The sequence below is a fragment of the Loxodonta africana genome, chromosome 21, assembly GCF_030014295.1.
Source record: "Loxodonta africana isolate mLoxAfr1 chromosome 21, mLoxAfr1.hap2, whole genome shotgun sequence".
Lineage (NCBI taxonomy): Eukaryota > Metazoa > Chordata > Mammalia > Proboscidea > Elephantidae > Loxodonta > Loxodonta africana.
Window position 1 is genome coordinate 58,558,711 of NC_087362.1, and position 17,346 is coordinate 58,576,056.

General features: G+C 37.7%; 1 protein-coding gene across 9 annotated transcripts in view; it reads left to right on the plus strand.

The window, feature by feature from the left end:
- Positions 1-17,346, plus strand: part of CNOT1 (CCR4-NOT transcription complex subunit 1) — a 119,911-nt gene that overhangs the window by 100,009 nt on the left and 2,556 nt on the right. For 6 of the 9 annotated variants that reach the window (XM_023556517.2, XM_023556518.2, XM_010596691.3 and 3 more), the window contains 9 exons: positions 80-249; positions 1,128-1,380; positions 3,767-4,015; positions 4,883-5,046; positions 5,251-5,368; positions 6,947-7,048; positions 13,584-13,757; positions 14,914-15,063; positions 16,365-16,545. In XM_023556517.2, the coding sequence (XP_023412285.1) occupies positions 80-249; positions 1,128-1,380; positions 3,767-4,015; positions 4,883-5,046; positions 5,251-5,368; positions 6,947-7,048; positions 13,584-13,757; positions 14,914-15,063; positions 16,365-16,545 (1,561 nt within the window). The remainder of the gene's footprint in view (positions 1-79; positions 250-1,127; positions 1,381-3,766; positions 4,016-4,882; positions 5,047-5,250; positions 5,369-6,946; positions 7,049-13,583; positions 13,758-14,913; positions 15,064-16,364; positions 16,546-17,346) is intronic. The other 3 variants (XM_003417028.4, XM_010596693.3, XM_010596692.3) reach the window with 1 other exon arrangement.

Here is a 17,346-nt window from a genome sequence, read left to right on the forward strand (position 1 = left end):
GAAATAGGGACTCTCTTAGTTGGGAAGTATGTTAGCTGTAAGTATTGCCATTCTTACATTGTGCTTTCTGTATTGCCAGTCAATGGAGAATGGTTTAAACTACATGGCGGTGGCATTTGCTATGCAATTGGTAAAAATCCTGCTGGTGGATGAAAGGAGTGTTGCCCATGTTACTGAGGCAGATCTGTTCCACACCATCGAAACCCTTATGAGGATTAATGCTCACTCCAGAGGCAATGCTCCAGAAGGGTGAGGATGAAATCCCTGTGTGTTCAGCAGTCTCCTGAAATGAAAGTACAGACTTACTAACATTTCCTGTTATAACTGCTTTATCTACACCATATGGGAAGCTTTAGTGAGGCCTAATATTGCCCCTTGAAGTATGAAAGCTTAACTAACTGCCCCAGCTACCCGATGTAGAGCGATGCATGCAGTATTGCATACTCTGACTTGGTGTCTAAGCCCTGTGTTTAAGCCCTGGCTTGGCCACTTAAAGTTTCTGTGATTTTAGGCAAGTGACTTATCCTCCCTATACCTCAGTTTCTTGTATAAATTGGAAAAAAATACTTCTGTTGAGAATTAAGAGAAATAACTTTTAAGAAATCAACAGCACATAGCAGGCATGCAGTGACATTTCTTGACTCTAAACATCACCTTCATTTCAACAGGCAAATTTTTTTGTCTAGAAGTGGCTTAACTGAGGTCAGTTATTTGCATAATATTCTCATAAGTAAGCAGACATGAAGAGACCATGAAAGCAGCAAAGCACAAGGATAAACCCCTTGCCAATGAGTCGATTCTGACTCATAGGACCTTATGTGACAGGTAATAACTGTCCCATAGGGTTTCCAAGGCTGTAACATTTATGGAAGCAGGCTGCCACATCTTTCTCTTATGGAGCAGCTGGTGGGTTCAAACTGCCAACCTTTTGGTTAGCAGGTACGCGCTTAACCGCTGTGTCACCAGAGTTTCTTAAGCACAAGGATAGTTTTGTGTAAACATGGAAATGGTAAAGTAAAATGATTATCATTTTGAGGTTTCTGTTATATAAAGAAATTGACCTACTGTATGTCTGTGAAATCACAACCATGAGTAGACTGATTTTCACTCTGTATTTATTGTACTAGATTGCCCCAGCTGATGGAAGTAGTGCGATCCAACTATGAAGCAATGATTGATCGTGCTCATGGAGGGCCTAACTTTATGATGCATTCTGGGATCTCTCAAGCCTCAGAGTACGATGATCCTCCAGGCCTGAGGGAAAAGGCAGAGTATCTTCTAAGGGAATGGGTGAATCTCTACCATTCAGCAGCAGCTGGCCGTGACAGTACCAAAGCTTTCTCTGCGTTTGTTGGACAGGTAGAGCTTTTGGAAAGAAAGGTGCTTTTTATTCAACATAAGTAGGGTGTGATGCCTCCAGTATTAAAGCTCAGTATTATATACCTGTGGTCAGACAGTTACCTCCATACTCATGCAAACCAAAAGTGTCATCATCCTTTCTCTGTTAAATTGATCCAGCCTATTTGTTTTCTCATTGTTGATTACTAAGCAGTAAAATCGGTATTCCCCATCCATTATAGTTATATTTATCCCATCTGTGTTTTTTCTTTCCAGCTGTCACAGCTTCAAAATACAATGGATAATGAATAATGAAATTACCAAATGAATGTAGTAATTTTACTAGCTTGATACCCAGTAGGGATAGGGTTATGGGCTAATCAATAAGAAATCTTCTCACAGTCAAAACAAAACAAGCAAACAAAAAGAGTGAAATATTTAAATGATGGAGCATTTTATTTTATTTTCTAAATTATGTAGCTTATCTACTTAAAGGAAACCCTGGTGGCGTAGTGGTTAAGAGCTACGGCGTGGACCAAAAAGGTCGGCAGTTCGAATCCACCAGGCACTCCTTGGAAACCCTGTAGGGTGGTCCTACTCTTTCCTATAGGGTCCCTATGAGTCAGAATCGACTTAATGGCAGTGGTTTGGGGTTTTTTTTTTCTTTTCTTTTTTTTTAATCTACCTAAAACTCAACAAGTTCTTTTGGGAAATAGTTCCCAGTATTTATTTTCATTCAGTTTAATCTAAATTGGACTTTGAGTTACAGTGTTCGGAACCAAACCCTTGCTAAAAATCCGGTTTGGCAGAAATACTTGTGAACAGGGTTAACAGACAAAAATGTAGGAAGAGCATCATTGTGTAATTTAACATTCTGTTTTTGATCATCACTGGCTGCCTCCAGGCACTGTGAGGGACTAAGGCCAGTAAGTCAGTGTGTCCTGATCATAATGTCACTTGATGGGAACGGCACTCTTCCTGAACTGGCCTTACAGTCTCTTCAGTAGCACTGTTACATTTGTTGAGGGGAGGGAGATATCTGCTTATTTTTTCAGATTGACCATCAGATATCTCCAGACAGACACCAAAAGCTTAGGTGTGCCACCAAAGAAAGATTACAGATTAGGTCCAATTTCAGATAAATGACAATTGAATGGGAAGAGATGATTGGAATTTAAAATTTAAATCAGATTTACTTTTCAAAGATGAATGCTACTTAGTAAGTCATACTAAGTAAAGCTGTCCCCTAAAAGAATCCAGGGAAGTACAAAACACACACTGTCAAAAAGCTAATGTCTATAGTTTGATTTCTGATTTGGATGGAAGAAATTGTGAAATCAATTGGTTTTTGTGAGCATTTATATTTCATGGGTATGGATGTGGCACCTGTCTCAGCTCTTCTTGCTGGCTTATTTGCTCTCATGCTTTCTCTCTGTGTGAAAAAGATAACGTGTTATTCTTCTCTGTTGCCCTTTGCAAAAGCTCTTTTGGGAATTTGTTTTCTTTCTTGTTGGAGTCCTGATTCCTTCCTCTCCGTTAATTTTTTTTTAGATTGCCTACTAATTCAGCTGTTTCCTTGCTTATCAAGGGACAGTTAAATCGTTTTACAATTTTTAAGATAACGCTCTGGATTTCTTTTCTGGGCTTGGTTTCTTTGCTTAGTAAGTGCCGACTGCCATCTCCCTCTGCAGGCTTAACAATTGTTTCACCTTTTTTTTTTTTTTTCAGTGTGGGGGTGTATTAGCCAAGTAACTTTCCTGCTCAAGTTTACTTTTAGATCAAATGTCATATAATTTGTAGACACTCATTTTAAATAAACTCGCCCTCTCAACTTTATTTAAAATTAATGTAACAATTTATTGCATTAAAATAGCTGGATATGATCTGTGGGTATTTTTATTTAGTGCCTACATCTTGTATAAATTATTATTTGATTTTGAGGGTTAAGCTAGTTAGAGTTCCAAAAATTTCCACCCAGTTTTATTATCGGTTGAGTCAGTTGGTGAAAATTATCTTAAGTTCTGTGAGACAGTAAAATGTATGTAATGTAGTTTCCTTCTTGTGGGAAAGACACATTGTCCAGGATGTCTTAATGTGACCTAGTGGGTTACTGTAAGTCGGTTTAACTCATACAGTTTAATTTCTGAATTGTTTGGCTATGGACTCCTGTTCAAAATTGCCATGTTTTTATCTTTTTCTCATTTTCCATCTTCTCTATTCTCCATTAAATTTAAAAAAAGAGGAACTCTGTACAGCTCCTTAGTGGGGAAGTCATTCTACTAATGACATCTTTTTTACAAAGTGAGAATTATAAATGTGAATAGAAACACGTAGAGAATACCTCTTAAGCATGAATATCAAAGCTGTAAGAATTTTATTCATGTGTATTATCTCATTGACTCTCTTTTATGTTATGTTCCCATGGTAGATGCACCAGCAAGGAATCCTGAAGACTGATGACCTCATAACAAGGTTCTTTCGTCTGTGTACAGAAATGTGTGTTGAAATCAGTTACCGCGCTCAGGCTGAGCAGCAGCACAATCCTGCTGCCAATCCCACCATGATCCGAGCCAAGTGCTATCACAACCTGGATGCCTTTGTCCGACTCATTGCACTGCTAGTGAAGCACTCAGGGGAGGCCACCAACACTGTCACAAAGATCAATCTGCTGAACAAGGTCTGAAATCCTTTGTTTCCTTAGTCACAGTACACTTGAAGTCTGTATCAGTGGTTCTCAACCCTACCCAGGCCCAAGCCCCTCCCAGAAACATTTTGTAGCATCCCCTTTTCTGTCCTGAAATTAAATTTATAGATAATATGCAAACATAACTACCAAGTTTAAGAAAAATAGTGCCTTAACTGAAATACAAAAATAAAAACAAAATAATTCATAATGTGTTTCAGTGTGTTAATGTTAGTTTATGAGTACACTTGAAGACGTTCAGTTAGTACGTGGTTTGTCACCTGTACACAGATAAGCTGGGAATGGGATGGCTAGAACTGTCCACCAATACCAGTAGATTGGCGTGAGTGACATTGTAGTTGTTGACTTGAAATTTCTGAAAGGGAACAAAGTACAGTTTTCTCTTAATTTACACACTATTTGCAATCCTAGAAAATTTGAATATGTTAAAACAATGAAAAGTGTGTAAAAATGCACTTAGATTTTGGAATCAGGTAATTATAAATGGGCTTATAACCATTTGTCACTTGTCAACTTCATGTCAGACCAGAAAAATAAGATAATTCGATTGTGGTAGCATGGTAAAATGTGAAGGACCATTGTTGATTTCTAGAACTTTAGAAAAACCAGTGGACGTTTATGGAGACATTTGTCTGGTCCAAGGACATTAAAATTCAAAGTAAACATTGCAGGCCAAATCAGATCAACGTTTGGTCCCTTTGGTCGCCAGTGTACAGTTTTTTATTCAACTGGTATGTACTGTTTAATGTGGGGCGTAGGAACGCAGGGTAAAAAGCGTGACTTGACTGTGTTAAGTGAATTATCTTCATGACTATAAGCTAAAATTATTGTGGTCTACAGGTTCTTGGTATAGTAGTGGGAGTTCTTCTACAGGATCATGATGTTCGGCAAAGTGAATTTCAGCAGCTTCCCTACCATCGAATCTTTATTATGCTGCTCTTGGAACTCAATGCACCGGAGCATGTTTTGGAAACCATTAATTTCCAGACACTTACAGCTTTCTGGTGAGTATTGTTGGTTTTGATAGAGATTTCCTTTTAAGGGTTACTGGTTTAGTGTAATAAAATTTGAGAAATAGAACTCTTGTGGATTTGAGGCATATTGATTTGTACGACAGCTTGCATGTTGTCTACTTACATTGCATTCATTCAAGTTATATTTAAGTTGAACGGTGCTTCTGACTAAGGGTTTGTTTGTTTTTCTTTCAGCAATACATTCCACATCTTGAGGCCTACAAAAGCTCCTGGTTTTGTGTATGCCTGGCTTGAACTAATCTCCCACCGGATATTTATTGCGAGAATGCTAGCACATACACCACAGCAGAAGGTGTGGCTGCAGTTTATCTCCTACTGATGAAGACTTATAACTAGCTGGGGCTTGTTAGCACTGCCTGCAGATTTCTCTTAGTCATTTAGTAGCGATTGTTAACTTCTTCCGAGCTTAGTTAGGAATTCTTCTATTTAATACTGAGTCAGGTGACGGAGAAAAGCTTAAACAAATACAGGTAGTCCCTGACTTATGACGTATTTGAGTTACGCTGAACCATACTTAACCATCTTTTTTTTTTTTCTGTACCTCTTATCATTAGTAATACGTTGCAGCACTCAATTTGCTGATGTTACCATTCTCAGATGTTTAATTTTATGATTTACTGTTCAGAACACTGCTGGATTTATAAAGATACTGATAATAAAAGGCAGTAATTATGAAAACTTAAAAAATATTTGACTTACATCAGAATTGAACCCTGTTGTAAGCAGGGAACTTACCAGTACTTGACTGCTCTGCCTGAAAGCCATTCCTCAGTGATTAAGATGTCACTTTCCAAGTTTGTTATAGGACACCTATGTCAGTCACTTAAGAGTTTTGTTAAAAAGTTCAAGCCTTTGGGTGCTTTCTTAGACACCTGAAATAAGTATCTGAGAAATGAGGTCCTGGAACCTGCTGGTTTTTTACAGGGGATCCCTGATGCCAAAGGCTTTCTAACAGTAAGTTGAGAGTCACTGGGCTGCTTTGTTTGAAGAAATTAGGATCAAGTTCTTAGTCTTTTTGGGAGTACAGCACAGTTAATATGAGAAGTTTCTCTCCAGTCTTGAAATAGCAAATGAGTAGAAAGTACCCTGATTTGGCCCTTTAGATTAGAGCCCTGGTAGCACAGTTGTTTAAAGCTGTGGCTGCTAACCAAAAGATTGACAGTTCGAACTCAGCAGCCACTCATTGGAAAACCTGTGGGGCAGTTCTACTCTCTTAAAGAGTCGCTATTAGTTGGAATCTACTCAACGGCAATGGGTTTTATTTTTAATCAGAAGAAAATGTGATTACCATGTGTTGGAGTCGTCTTGGCCAAAAAAAAAAAACTGGTGAATTAACTCTCAAAGTTATGCCAGAATGAACATAATTGATATGATTGGTGAACAGTGAGCAGGCCAAGTTTGGCTGAAAATAGAGTATTCATTTTATAATTTCATATTATAAACTGCTAGGAGTTGGGAGTGGGGAAAAAAATGGCTGAGATCCAGGACTTGATTAAAAGAAGGAATTAAAAAACAACAACAAAAACCCCAGTTGTTATCAGTCTCTTGGTTTTCTGTTCTATGTGGAATTTCCTCAGCCCCCTTGCCCCCCCGCCCCCATTTTTTTGTTGTTAAATTTTGCTGCAGGCATAAGGATGGACATGGCCTGGAATTTCTGGAGCCAGTTTAAAATATCCTATCTCCATAATTATACTCATTCCTTTTTAATGCAAATCAGTCATTAATAGAGGTACTTTGGTCAGTATTCTCTAGTTACATTCGTATGAAGTAAATAGTAATCAAGTCACAGTGTAGCTGGTTGGGCAACTTTTTTGATGGCCAAAAACAACAGCTGAGTATAATATGGCTCATGAATATTTTTTCCTTTCAGGGATGGCCTATGTATGCACAGCTACTGATTGATTTATTCAAATATTTAGCACCTTTCCTTAGAAATGTGGAACTCACCAAACCTATGCAAATCCTCTATAAGGTAATTAAATTTGAATTTATAAAGTAAAGTAACTTAAGTGAAAAAATTTTGAGAAACTTTTAACTGGGAGTTGCAAATTTAATTTTTTGTTTTCATTACTAAGCTTTTTATTAAAGTGTAACGAACATTCAGAGAAGTGCAAAAACCAAACATACTTGCATAATCAGTATCCATATAATAGGGTATCCACGTGCTCAACTTTAGTAGATACTACAGTTCTCCAAAGTGTGTACCAGTTTCACATCCAGCAGCATATGAGTTACTGTTTCTTCATGTCCTTTCCACACTTGTTATTATCTGTTTTTCATTTAGCCATTCTGGCAGTTATGGATTTAATTTGCACTTCTTAGGTTTTCGTTTTCCTCCTCTTTAATTTCTGATCTTTTTTCCTACTTCATTTGGTATTCATTAGCTGTTCTTTTTTTTCCCACTTCTGCTGATAGAAGTGTACATCATTTTTTTTCCTTTTTGTTTTGCCTTTTCTAGTGTATGCATTTAAGGCTAGAAACTTCGGAAGCCTAAATTTTAATGATTTTTACATGTAAGTATTTAGATACGTCGAAGCGTAAAGTCTTTGAGTCTATCAAAAGCAAAAGTAAAGAGTTTTTTTTGAGGGACCGTAACGATTTGAATCAGGTAGCACACAGGAAGAAATTACAGAATTCTTTCTGGAGATAAAGTTGAGCTTTTATATACAAAGTCAGGCATGAGTAATCCCACAAAGGTTTCAGAAACAGCTCTTTCTTCATATCAGTTAATCCTATCTCCTTCCAGAAGACCATCAGTATAAAACATTCTTTCCAAGGACATTGCATTTGCCTCGTTTCCTGGAACATTCTAAGCACTTATGTTGCTTTTTTGTCTTCTCCCCTGCTTACTCAGAGTCATCTGGGTTAATCTGCTATTGAGAGCCTTGTTGTCACCATTTTGGCCTTGATGCAAGCCTCAGTTTGATATTAGAAACTACCTATCATAACCCCCCTTTGATCAAGAATTTCTGTAGAAATTCTTAGATCACAAAAACCACTCACTATAAGAACACTTTCTTCTACATGGTATTTTAGTTGTACTGTAACATAGGGTCACTGTGAGTCCAAATCGGTTCAACAGCAGTGGGTTTTGGTTTTTGTAACATAAATGGCTGCTTTCGAGCTTTTAAGACCCCAGACACTACTACACTTTTATTCAGTAGCCAGGCACCATCTTGTATCTTCACCATGCCATTCATTGCTTAGTCCCTCTGCTTCTCGTGATCTGATGGTAAGGGGTGCATGGAGTAGACAGGCTGAAATTTTTGGAGCAACATCTCAGCAATATAAAAGGTGAGAGTGCTAGAGCATAAGCTTGGAAGTTCCAGAAACTTGAATTTCCTCAAGATACATAATTCTTTGCATAACTTTGCGTCTGGCAGTATGACTGCAAAAGTTACATACCTAATCCCTAATACATTTAACAAGTCCTGTAACTAACATTATAATGTCAAAAGAATTCATCCAGTCTGTAATAATCATATTCAATAAACACTGCTTTTGGGTAACCAACTAAAGATACCAAAAAAGGAGAAGACATTACTAGAAAGAGAAGTATAAAACTTAAATGGACTTTCATGTTGAATAAAATTACTAAGGAACGAGACCAGAAGTATGGAGTAATGCCGACAGCATAAGGATAGCTACAGTTATAAAGCAAAGTCCAAAAGTTCAGCAAGATGCATGGAGTCTTGTTCTGTGATCTTGGGATTACCTGTCTACATCAAATGTCATCTGCTTCTAGCCTCCAGAGCATCTCAGGGTGGTTTTTAGTTCCATGGAGGACTGGTTGGTCTACAGAGGCAGCTTGGCCTTCTTCAGTTTTGATAGATGGATTCAGGGTTTGACTCCTACTTTTGATGGCCCACAGGTTGGTGAGGAGGACTAGGTATGGTCCTTTTCAGTGGGGTTCTAATGGGTCCTTTAATTAGTGTGTTTTCTAATATATGTGTGGGTGTGTGTGTGTGTATATATACATATACTCTCCCAGGGTAAGGTTAGGCAGATTTTGCAAGTCTGGATTTTGGTCATCAAGGCTTCTTTAAGCTGTGACCGTATTTTAACAGTTCAGGTTGAACAATGTGTTGTCAGTATGGGCAAAATAAGGGAGGACCATGGGCTTTCCAGTAATTATTCCATAAAATAGAACATTAAACATCAGCAGTATTCTCATAGAAACCTTATAGTAATTCTTTTAGTTCACTCAGTTGTATGTAGTTAATTTTGGTTCCATGCAATTCGGGATCAGTAGCAGGCTGAAAATCCTGTCAGCTTCTATATTAGAGTTCCAGAAATATTTAGTTTATTTTTGTTGAAATATTTTAGTAAAACATTTTCAGGAAATTGGCAAAGTAAAACTTAGCTGCAGATGTCAACTTTAAAATGTCTGTGGTTAACTTATAACAACAATAATCCTTAAAGGTGAAAAGACCTGATGGGAATTAACTACAAAAGTAATGCAAATCTAAATAAAGTCAATTTTAAAAAATTAGACAAAAATGTCTCTAAACATGGTAATTAACCTTATTTTGAAAGCACTTCAGATAGAATAATACTAAATAGTATATACTGAAATTATCAAGTCTCTAGACATTTTGAATAGTAGTAAAAACTTTACAGGTAAACTGTGAATTCTACAGTTAATACCACTGGCCTAGATAATGCTACTTTTTAAATTAAAGAAATAGTTTCCAAGTCATTACTTTAAAAAAAAAAAGACTGCAATTATGACTATACTTTTTCTAATATTAAGCAAAGTATCACCAGAACATATCAGGGACAGAGAGAACATCAACAAATTTCTAGAAGCTTATACAAATGTACTAGTAATATTTAGCCTAAAATTAAGCACATTTTCTGATTTGATAACATTGCCATGTAATTGATAACATTGTAAATCCTTTAAAAAAATTTTTTTAAAGCAATTTTCTTTTTATAAAACAGAAATTATTTTGTGGCTTTCCATGAAGTTTCAAAAATTTCAGGAGTTTATCATAGGTCACTGAGGAACAGTACTTGAGTTATTTAAATATCTAAATATCTTAAAGGTGTAAAAACTTTTTTACCAAAGCTGCTTTTTTCTTTTTATGCGGCTTGGCTTGGGGAAACCTTGGTGGCATAGTGGTTAAGTGCTACAGCTGCTAACCAAAAGGTCAGCAGTTTGAATCTGCCAAGCATTCCTTGGAAACTCTATGGGGCAGTTCTACTCTGTCCTATAGGGTCGCTATGAGTTAGAATCAACTTGACAGCAGTGTTTTTTTTTTGTAATGTGGCTTGGTTTTTGATTTAAGAATTTATTCTGTTGAATCCTTGCCTTAGAGGCAGATTGTACAAAGAAAAAAATTAACTTTTCAACCTAGTAATCAAAGAAAATTCCATCACTCCAGTAGTGATAAACTCAATTCTTTGTTATTTGACAAAGCTCCTAAAAATGCTTACGAACGAATCCATCAAACTCTTAGCTGCAGCATATTTTGATCAAACTCCTCTTTAATAAGCCCTTCAATTTCCCATCTTTGGTATATATCTCTTATAGTTCAGTCTTGCAAGTGGCAGACACATCCAGTACCAGAGCTAAAAACACATACATATTCTTTCTATGTGGCATAAAAAGTAAGAGCCTCTAACAAAACATCCACCAACCCAACTCAACGTCAGCAGTCCACCCAAAATCTTGAAAATGAACCTGTTAAAACTTAGATAACCTTCTAAAACCTTCCATATCCATCCAGGTTTTGTGTTTGTGTATGTGTGTGTGCTGTGTTTTCTGAAACAACCAGTCTTTATCTTAGGACAGAATTACTGTTTCCATTTAACAAAACCCATCTCGCATACTCAGTCTATCCTAGTTAGCAAAAAAGATCTTGGAAACTGTTTTTAAGCTGACATACTACTCTAAAACATATAAACTTTTGTCGGAACAAATTTACTTGCATTAGTTTCTGGGAATAGTAGGAGTATTGAACTTATATAAGCAATTATTTATAAACCTTTAAATAAAAGCTCTTTAAAGGGTTATTATAATCTAAGTTAATAATACCATCCGGAGGTAGGAAATTATTATATTTTCATAATCCTGTCATTGGCACGCTTTATAGGATCCTTTAGAGAAAAAAAATTAGAATTATTTGTCCTTTTTTAAGGCTTTGTTTTATCAGTCAAAATAATCTATCCTTTTTCAGTGTACTTTTCAAATAGACTGACTTATATCAAAGTTTCTCAGCTACTAAAAGCCCAGGTGCAAGACGTAGTTTTCTTGGAAGAGGTAAGAACTGAGCTTTTAAATCGCTCCGTGAAAAACACCAGCCATGGCCTTCAACCTGATACAGAAACTCAGATACCGAGCTCTAGACTAGAGGCAGACTTTCAGAACAAAATGAAACAGAAAAACTACATAAACTCACTGATCTGTGAGTCCAGCTCAGAAACCAGGTTTATACAATACTACATACATCCCAACCTAGTTTCTTAAAAATGTATACAGGTTTCCCTCGCTATCTGAAAGTAGAGCCGTCCTGTGAAATCTTTCTTAAGCAGAACTGGCATAAAGCAAAAGAAGCAGTTACCATTAATTTATATGGGAAACATTTTTTAGTATTCCAGACCCAAAAATAACCTACCAAATCATACCAGGTAACACATATAGTAAAAGCTGAGATGCTGCCTGTAGTTCCCGGGAAGGAGCTTGGTACCACTCTTGATCAGGGTGCACGCTACCTCCAAACGACTCACTGCAAAACAAACACTGAACGCTATTTCCGCCTTTTTTCGTAAAAGCGAAAATCCTCTTCGAAGTTCCTTTGGTTAGAACAGGTACTAATGTCGGTCTTGTAAAAGTGAAGTGGCATAAAGCGAACTTTCAAAAAGCGGGGGATACCTGTATAGCAATTTTTGGATGAGACTGATTAGAAAAACACATTAATTTTGCCAGAGCCTCAGGTGGAGAGATTTTATTCAGACCATTTGATTAAAGCTGATCATTAAAATTCTCTGACGACAGCACAAATGCAGACTCATTGAACCTTAATTGTAACATGGGGCCTTTGGTCCTCCCTGGTGACAGAAGCACCTAGGCTTAATCCTCAGTCTTATTTCTGAAAGTCATAAGGTCTGGACAAAGTTGGCAGAACCGTCGGTCATTTGTGGAGCCACACCTCCACCATTTCAAGTGCAAGTAGCACAGGTCCAGCCTGATTGCCTGGCAACAAGAAGACAATCCTCCCATTTTAATTTTCCTATTATCATTGCAGCTGCGGCTATGTTGCTGTTTGGCTATCTTAACAGGGACAGTTATCAGCACATTCTAGAGAGAGCCTCCTAAGGTCTCTTCAGGGCTGCTCGACACTGCTATTTTGAAGCATTTTTTTCTTTGTTTCTCTTTCTTTGCACTGGGTGTTCTCAGTGCTGGGGACCTAGAAAGCTCTTATATGGGAGTCTAAATTTTCCCAGTTTTGTGAGCCTTCCATTTCTTGTTTGTTTGTGGTTTTTCATTCTCAAATTAGAGGCACCTCCCTCTTTTTGATAGCATTGGTGGAGGTCTGCGTTAAGGATGGGTTTTATGTGTGTGTGTGTGTGGCTTACGGAGTCTGGGGTTCCCTTGGGAACAAAGTTGAAACTCCAGGCAATCAACTTAGATCCTCCAATGATGAGGGAGTCAGTCTCTGCAGAAACAAATCCAAACAGACTTGTAGAAATACAGAGTGGAACTAAATTCACTTACGTGTATGAAGGCACCAGATCCTTCAATAAGACTCAGGGGCTTTTTTTACTCAAAAAGAAGTGGAGCTCAAATTCAAGAGGTTATTTATCTGGGGATGACTCCTGAGATGCTGTGGAGACAGTGAGCCCCAAAATGGTTCTGTTGGCACTGTAGCCCGGTCCTCAGTTCTTTGGGATCACTGACAGTAATGCACCTTCAAATCCCACAACTCTGATACCATAAATAACAAAAGTCTCTGAGTCTATTGAAAGCAAAAGTAAAGAGTTTTATTGGGAATGTAACAATTTGAATTGGGGTAGGAAGAATTTACAAAAAGCTCCTTTCTGAACATTTTATACACAAAGTTAGGCATGACTAATCCCACAGACATTTCAAAAATAGCCTTTTCTTCTTATCAGTTAATCCTATCTCCTTCCAGAAGACCGTCTGTGCAAAACATTCCTTCTGAAGACCTTGCACTTGCGTTCTGTTTCCTGGAACATTCTAAGCACATACATTACTTTGCTGTCTTCCTCCTCTGCTTACTTAGAGTGATCTGGATTAACCTTTTATTGAGAGCCTAGTCGGCCATCTTGGCCTTGCTAAGAGCCTCAATTTGATTTTAGGAACTCCTTATCAAGATAAATCATCTGTGATAGTGTTGGTTAAAACCTGTAACAGTTTTTTTTGTTATTGAAGTATACTTTGCCTTTTTTATTTGAGTCAAATTCATAATAGGAAAAACTTTACTCCTGTTTTATTAGTGTGGAAACAGCTAATATTTTTCTTTTTCTTTTTTTAAAAACAGGGCACTTTAAGAGTGCTGCTGGTTCTTCTGCATGATTTCCCAGAGTTCCTTTGTGATTACCATTATGGGTTCTGTGATGTGATCCCACCTAATTGTATCCAGCTAAGAAATCTGATCCTGAGTGCCTTCCCAAGAAACATGAGGCTCCCAGACCCATTCACTCCTAATCTGAAGGTAAAGATGCAGCTAGCTCAAGGAAGTTTTAATTCCTACTACTTCAGCCCTTTCTTTGTTAAGTGGGTCCCTTAAATCCCCCTCCCCAATTTTATTTTATTAGATGGTAAGTGTTTTGTTATGGGGGAGCAATCATGTTTGTTATTTCTACCAGGCATGACATTGCAGCTCCTAAATTTGGCTCTCAGTATTTATGTAATTGCTGTTTTTATCTTAATCTTTGTCTTAAACTCAGTTATATTTATAGAACCTCAGCCTAGCTGTTGGGCCAGGCATTTGCTGAGTGACCTCTGTATGGCAGAGAGTTGCAGAACAAACAGGCCTTTGTAATACCCCTACATTGCTGTTTCAGAGATGATTTTTCAATGCTTGTATTTTATTTAAATTGTTAAAGTAACTGACAGAAGGGACTCCTTAAAATCAAACTACCCTAACATGGCTACTATAATTTTTAATGTATTTTCTACTCTTTTCTTTCACATGAATTTCTTTAAGTACCAAGTATGTGATGTCTTCTTTGTTGTGCTGGGCTTCTTTTAAAGACTGGGCTCTTGATGAGTAAGAAATCTCATCTTGGACTCCTATTTTGAAATCCTAGTCTAGAAGAAATAATCAGTTAATGGTGCAAACTAGACCTCTCCAGAAATGATACTTATCCTACTTTATTTTAGATAAGTAATATATACAGAAGGAGCCCTGGTAGTGCAATGGTTAAGTGCTCAGCTGCTAACCGAAAGAAAGGTGGGCGTTTTGAACCCACCAGTGGCCCTGTGGGAAAAAAGACCTGGCAATCTGCTCCCATAAAGATTACAGCCTAGGAAACTCTATGCACCAGTTCTACTCTGTGATACAGGGTTGTTATGAGTCAGAATCAATGCAACAGCACACAACGACATTACATATAGAATGAGAGGTTTCTTTTATTTTCTGTTTAGATTCTTACAGTAATGACAGCCAGTGCCCCCCCCCCTTTAAAAAAATTGACTAAAGACATATCAAACCAATAAAATATGGCAACTCTACTCTTAAAGACGTTTGTAATGTGTATAGCTTTAGGGGAAAAAAAGCAATCTTACCACTTCCTGGCATAGATACATTTTGATATCAGCCTCCTACAAATGATTCTGGTTGTGATTCTTGAATTTATCTGTGGTAGGTGGACATGTTGAGTGAAATTAACATTGCACCTCGGATTCTCACCAATTTCACTGGAGTGATGCCACCTCAGTTCAAAAAGGACTTGGACTCCTATCTTAAAACTCGATCGCCGGTCACTTTTCTGTCGGATTTGCGCAGCAACCTACAGGTTAATTAGCCCTTTCAGGATCCTTAGAATATATGATTGCCCACCCACTTTTTCTGCCTCCTAGGTGTCTTGGGAGTCTACTTTTCCAACTGAAAGTATTTGCTGCCCTCCAGGGGGAACTTGTGTAATGGTGAAAGGCAAAAAAAAAAGTTTGTTGATGCAAAATAGTTGGGGTATCAGGCTTAAATGTGAGGTAGTATGGGTAAACCTTTTGTCTCTTCTGGCTTTTGTACAGCTAGATAAGCCTTGTAAGCATATTTATTGTTTCCTGTGTGATAGTTAGGGAGCCCTGGTGGGTTTTGTTTTGTGTGTGTATGTGTCCTATTTAGAAAACCAGAGACTCCTCATGTCACCTAATAGAAAGCACTCTGCAATGCATCTGCTACCCATGACTGGTGGGAAAGACACACACCTACCAATCATGGCGCTCAAGAACCCTCCCCCCCCCAGTTTTGTGATAACCATGTATTCCCACATAGTATTTCTCAAAGTCCATATTGCCAACCAAAAATGTAAAGATACTCCATGACTGAGCATGCTTCCATTAATGAAAACACATGGCATTTAAAAAACAAAAAAGCAGAAAATGATAGAGCCTTGAAAGGTTTTGTATTTCTTGAACTAAATTTTTCGGCTGTGTTTTCCACAGAAAGCACTTATTATGTGAATTATACAATCCTGTGTGTGGTCCAGCTGTGTGTTAGCGTTTCAACCTAATTGCCATGCTTTGATTTAAAACATACTGTCAACTCCAGTGGTTGGATGGGATTAAATGGACTATAAATTTTACTGGTTCAGTTCATCAGAAACAGTGCTGTAGTCTTGGGAGAGGCATCCAGGGAATGGACTCTCTGATTTTCTCTTAGGAATAAACCACTGACAGTCATTGCCTTCTCTTCCCCAAGATTTTTCTAAATAAGTGGATTCTGATTTAATTTGCTGTGTGGAATGACTTGAAGTTGTCCAGTCTTCCCATACCACGCCATCACAACTTTCTCCCTCTCTAGGTCTTTAAAAATTGGGATTGTGCCATATGTTGACCTCACAAACGTTATAGTAAAGTTGTGGCATGTGTACAGTGATAGTACCTATTATATTAAAGCTTTGGCTTCCTGAGGAAAATCCTGATTCTGTTAGGCTGTTAACCACACGAATTCAGTTTCTAAAATTAAAATCACAAAGAATGTAGAGAACAGTTCAGCCTTCCCGTAAAGGTGTAAGAAGGGTTTCAAAATTCTGGTGATGGACTCAATCCTCTGTGGGAGTCAGTAAATCAGAAGTGTCCTGCTTTGCTTATTTAGGTATCCAATGATCCTGGCAATCGCTACAACCTCCAGCTCATCAATGCACTGGTGCTCTATGTAGGGACTCAGGCCATTGCACACATTCATAACAAGGGCAGTACGCCTTCTATGAGCACGATCACCCACTCGGCACACATGGATATCTTCCAGAACCTGGCTGTGGACTTGGACACTGAAGGTGAGCGGAGAGCTATGTAGTTTTAGCCACAATCTGAGTTACCACAAAAATATGTTTTAAGCCACAACGGGGAAAGACTATCTGTCCATATATAGTACATGTGTAGCTGGTGGTTATATCTTAAGTTGGATGTTCTTCTGCTCAATGCAGAAAACAAGAGCATAAAGGAAATGATTATCCAGAATCCTACCATATCAGTTATTATTTTGGTGTGTGATTATATTTTTTTAGTGTGAAAACAAATATGGTTCTTTTACTAATCTCTTTAAATACAGGCTCATGTTACATGCTTTTGTTAACCTGTCTTTTTCCAGTTTCGGCACCTTTTTTGCCAGGCAACATGTTAAATGCTAAGTTCATAAAGATTAATGAATGGGACTGTCTCTACCTGGTCTGCAGAAAATTCACAGTATAACTTCTATTGTAGGTTGCCTGGTTGAGCTACATTTCTTTTGATGCTCTATGTTCATTCTTATATAGTCTTCATTTTAGCACGGATAAACTTTAGAAAGACAACTACTTTTAACTTTGCCGTGGATTCTTGAGAGGCTGATTAATCTTGAGTATAAATACTGTGTCCTGTTTGTAGAAGGGATTTGAGACATCTTAAAATCAAGATTGAGACCATTAAGTTCAAGAGCCCAGAAATAAAAGGAAGGCAGCCTTTAGGGGAGAAGTGTTGTTAACACCCACTGTGATAACCTCACAAACGTGAGTAATACCATGTAGAGGCAGCCAAGCCTAGTTAAGATAGTACATATTTATTCCGATATATTTTAGCCTAATGGTTCTCGATGTGTG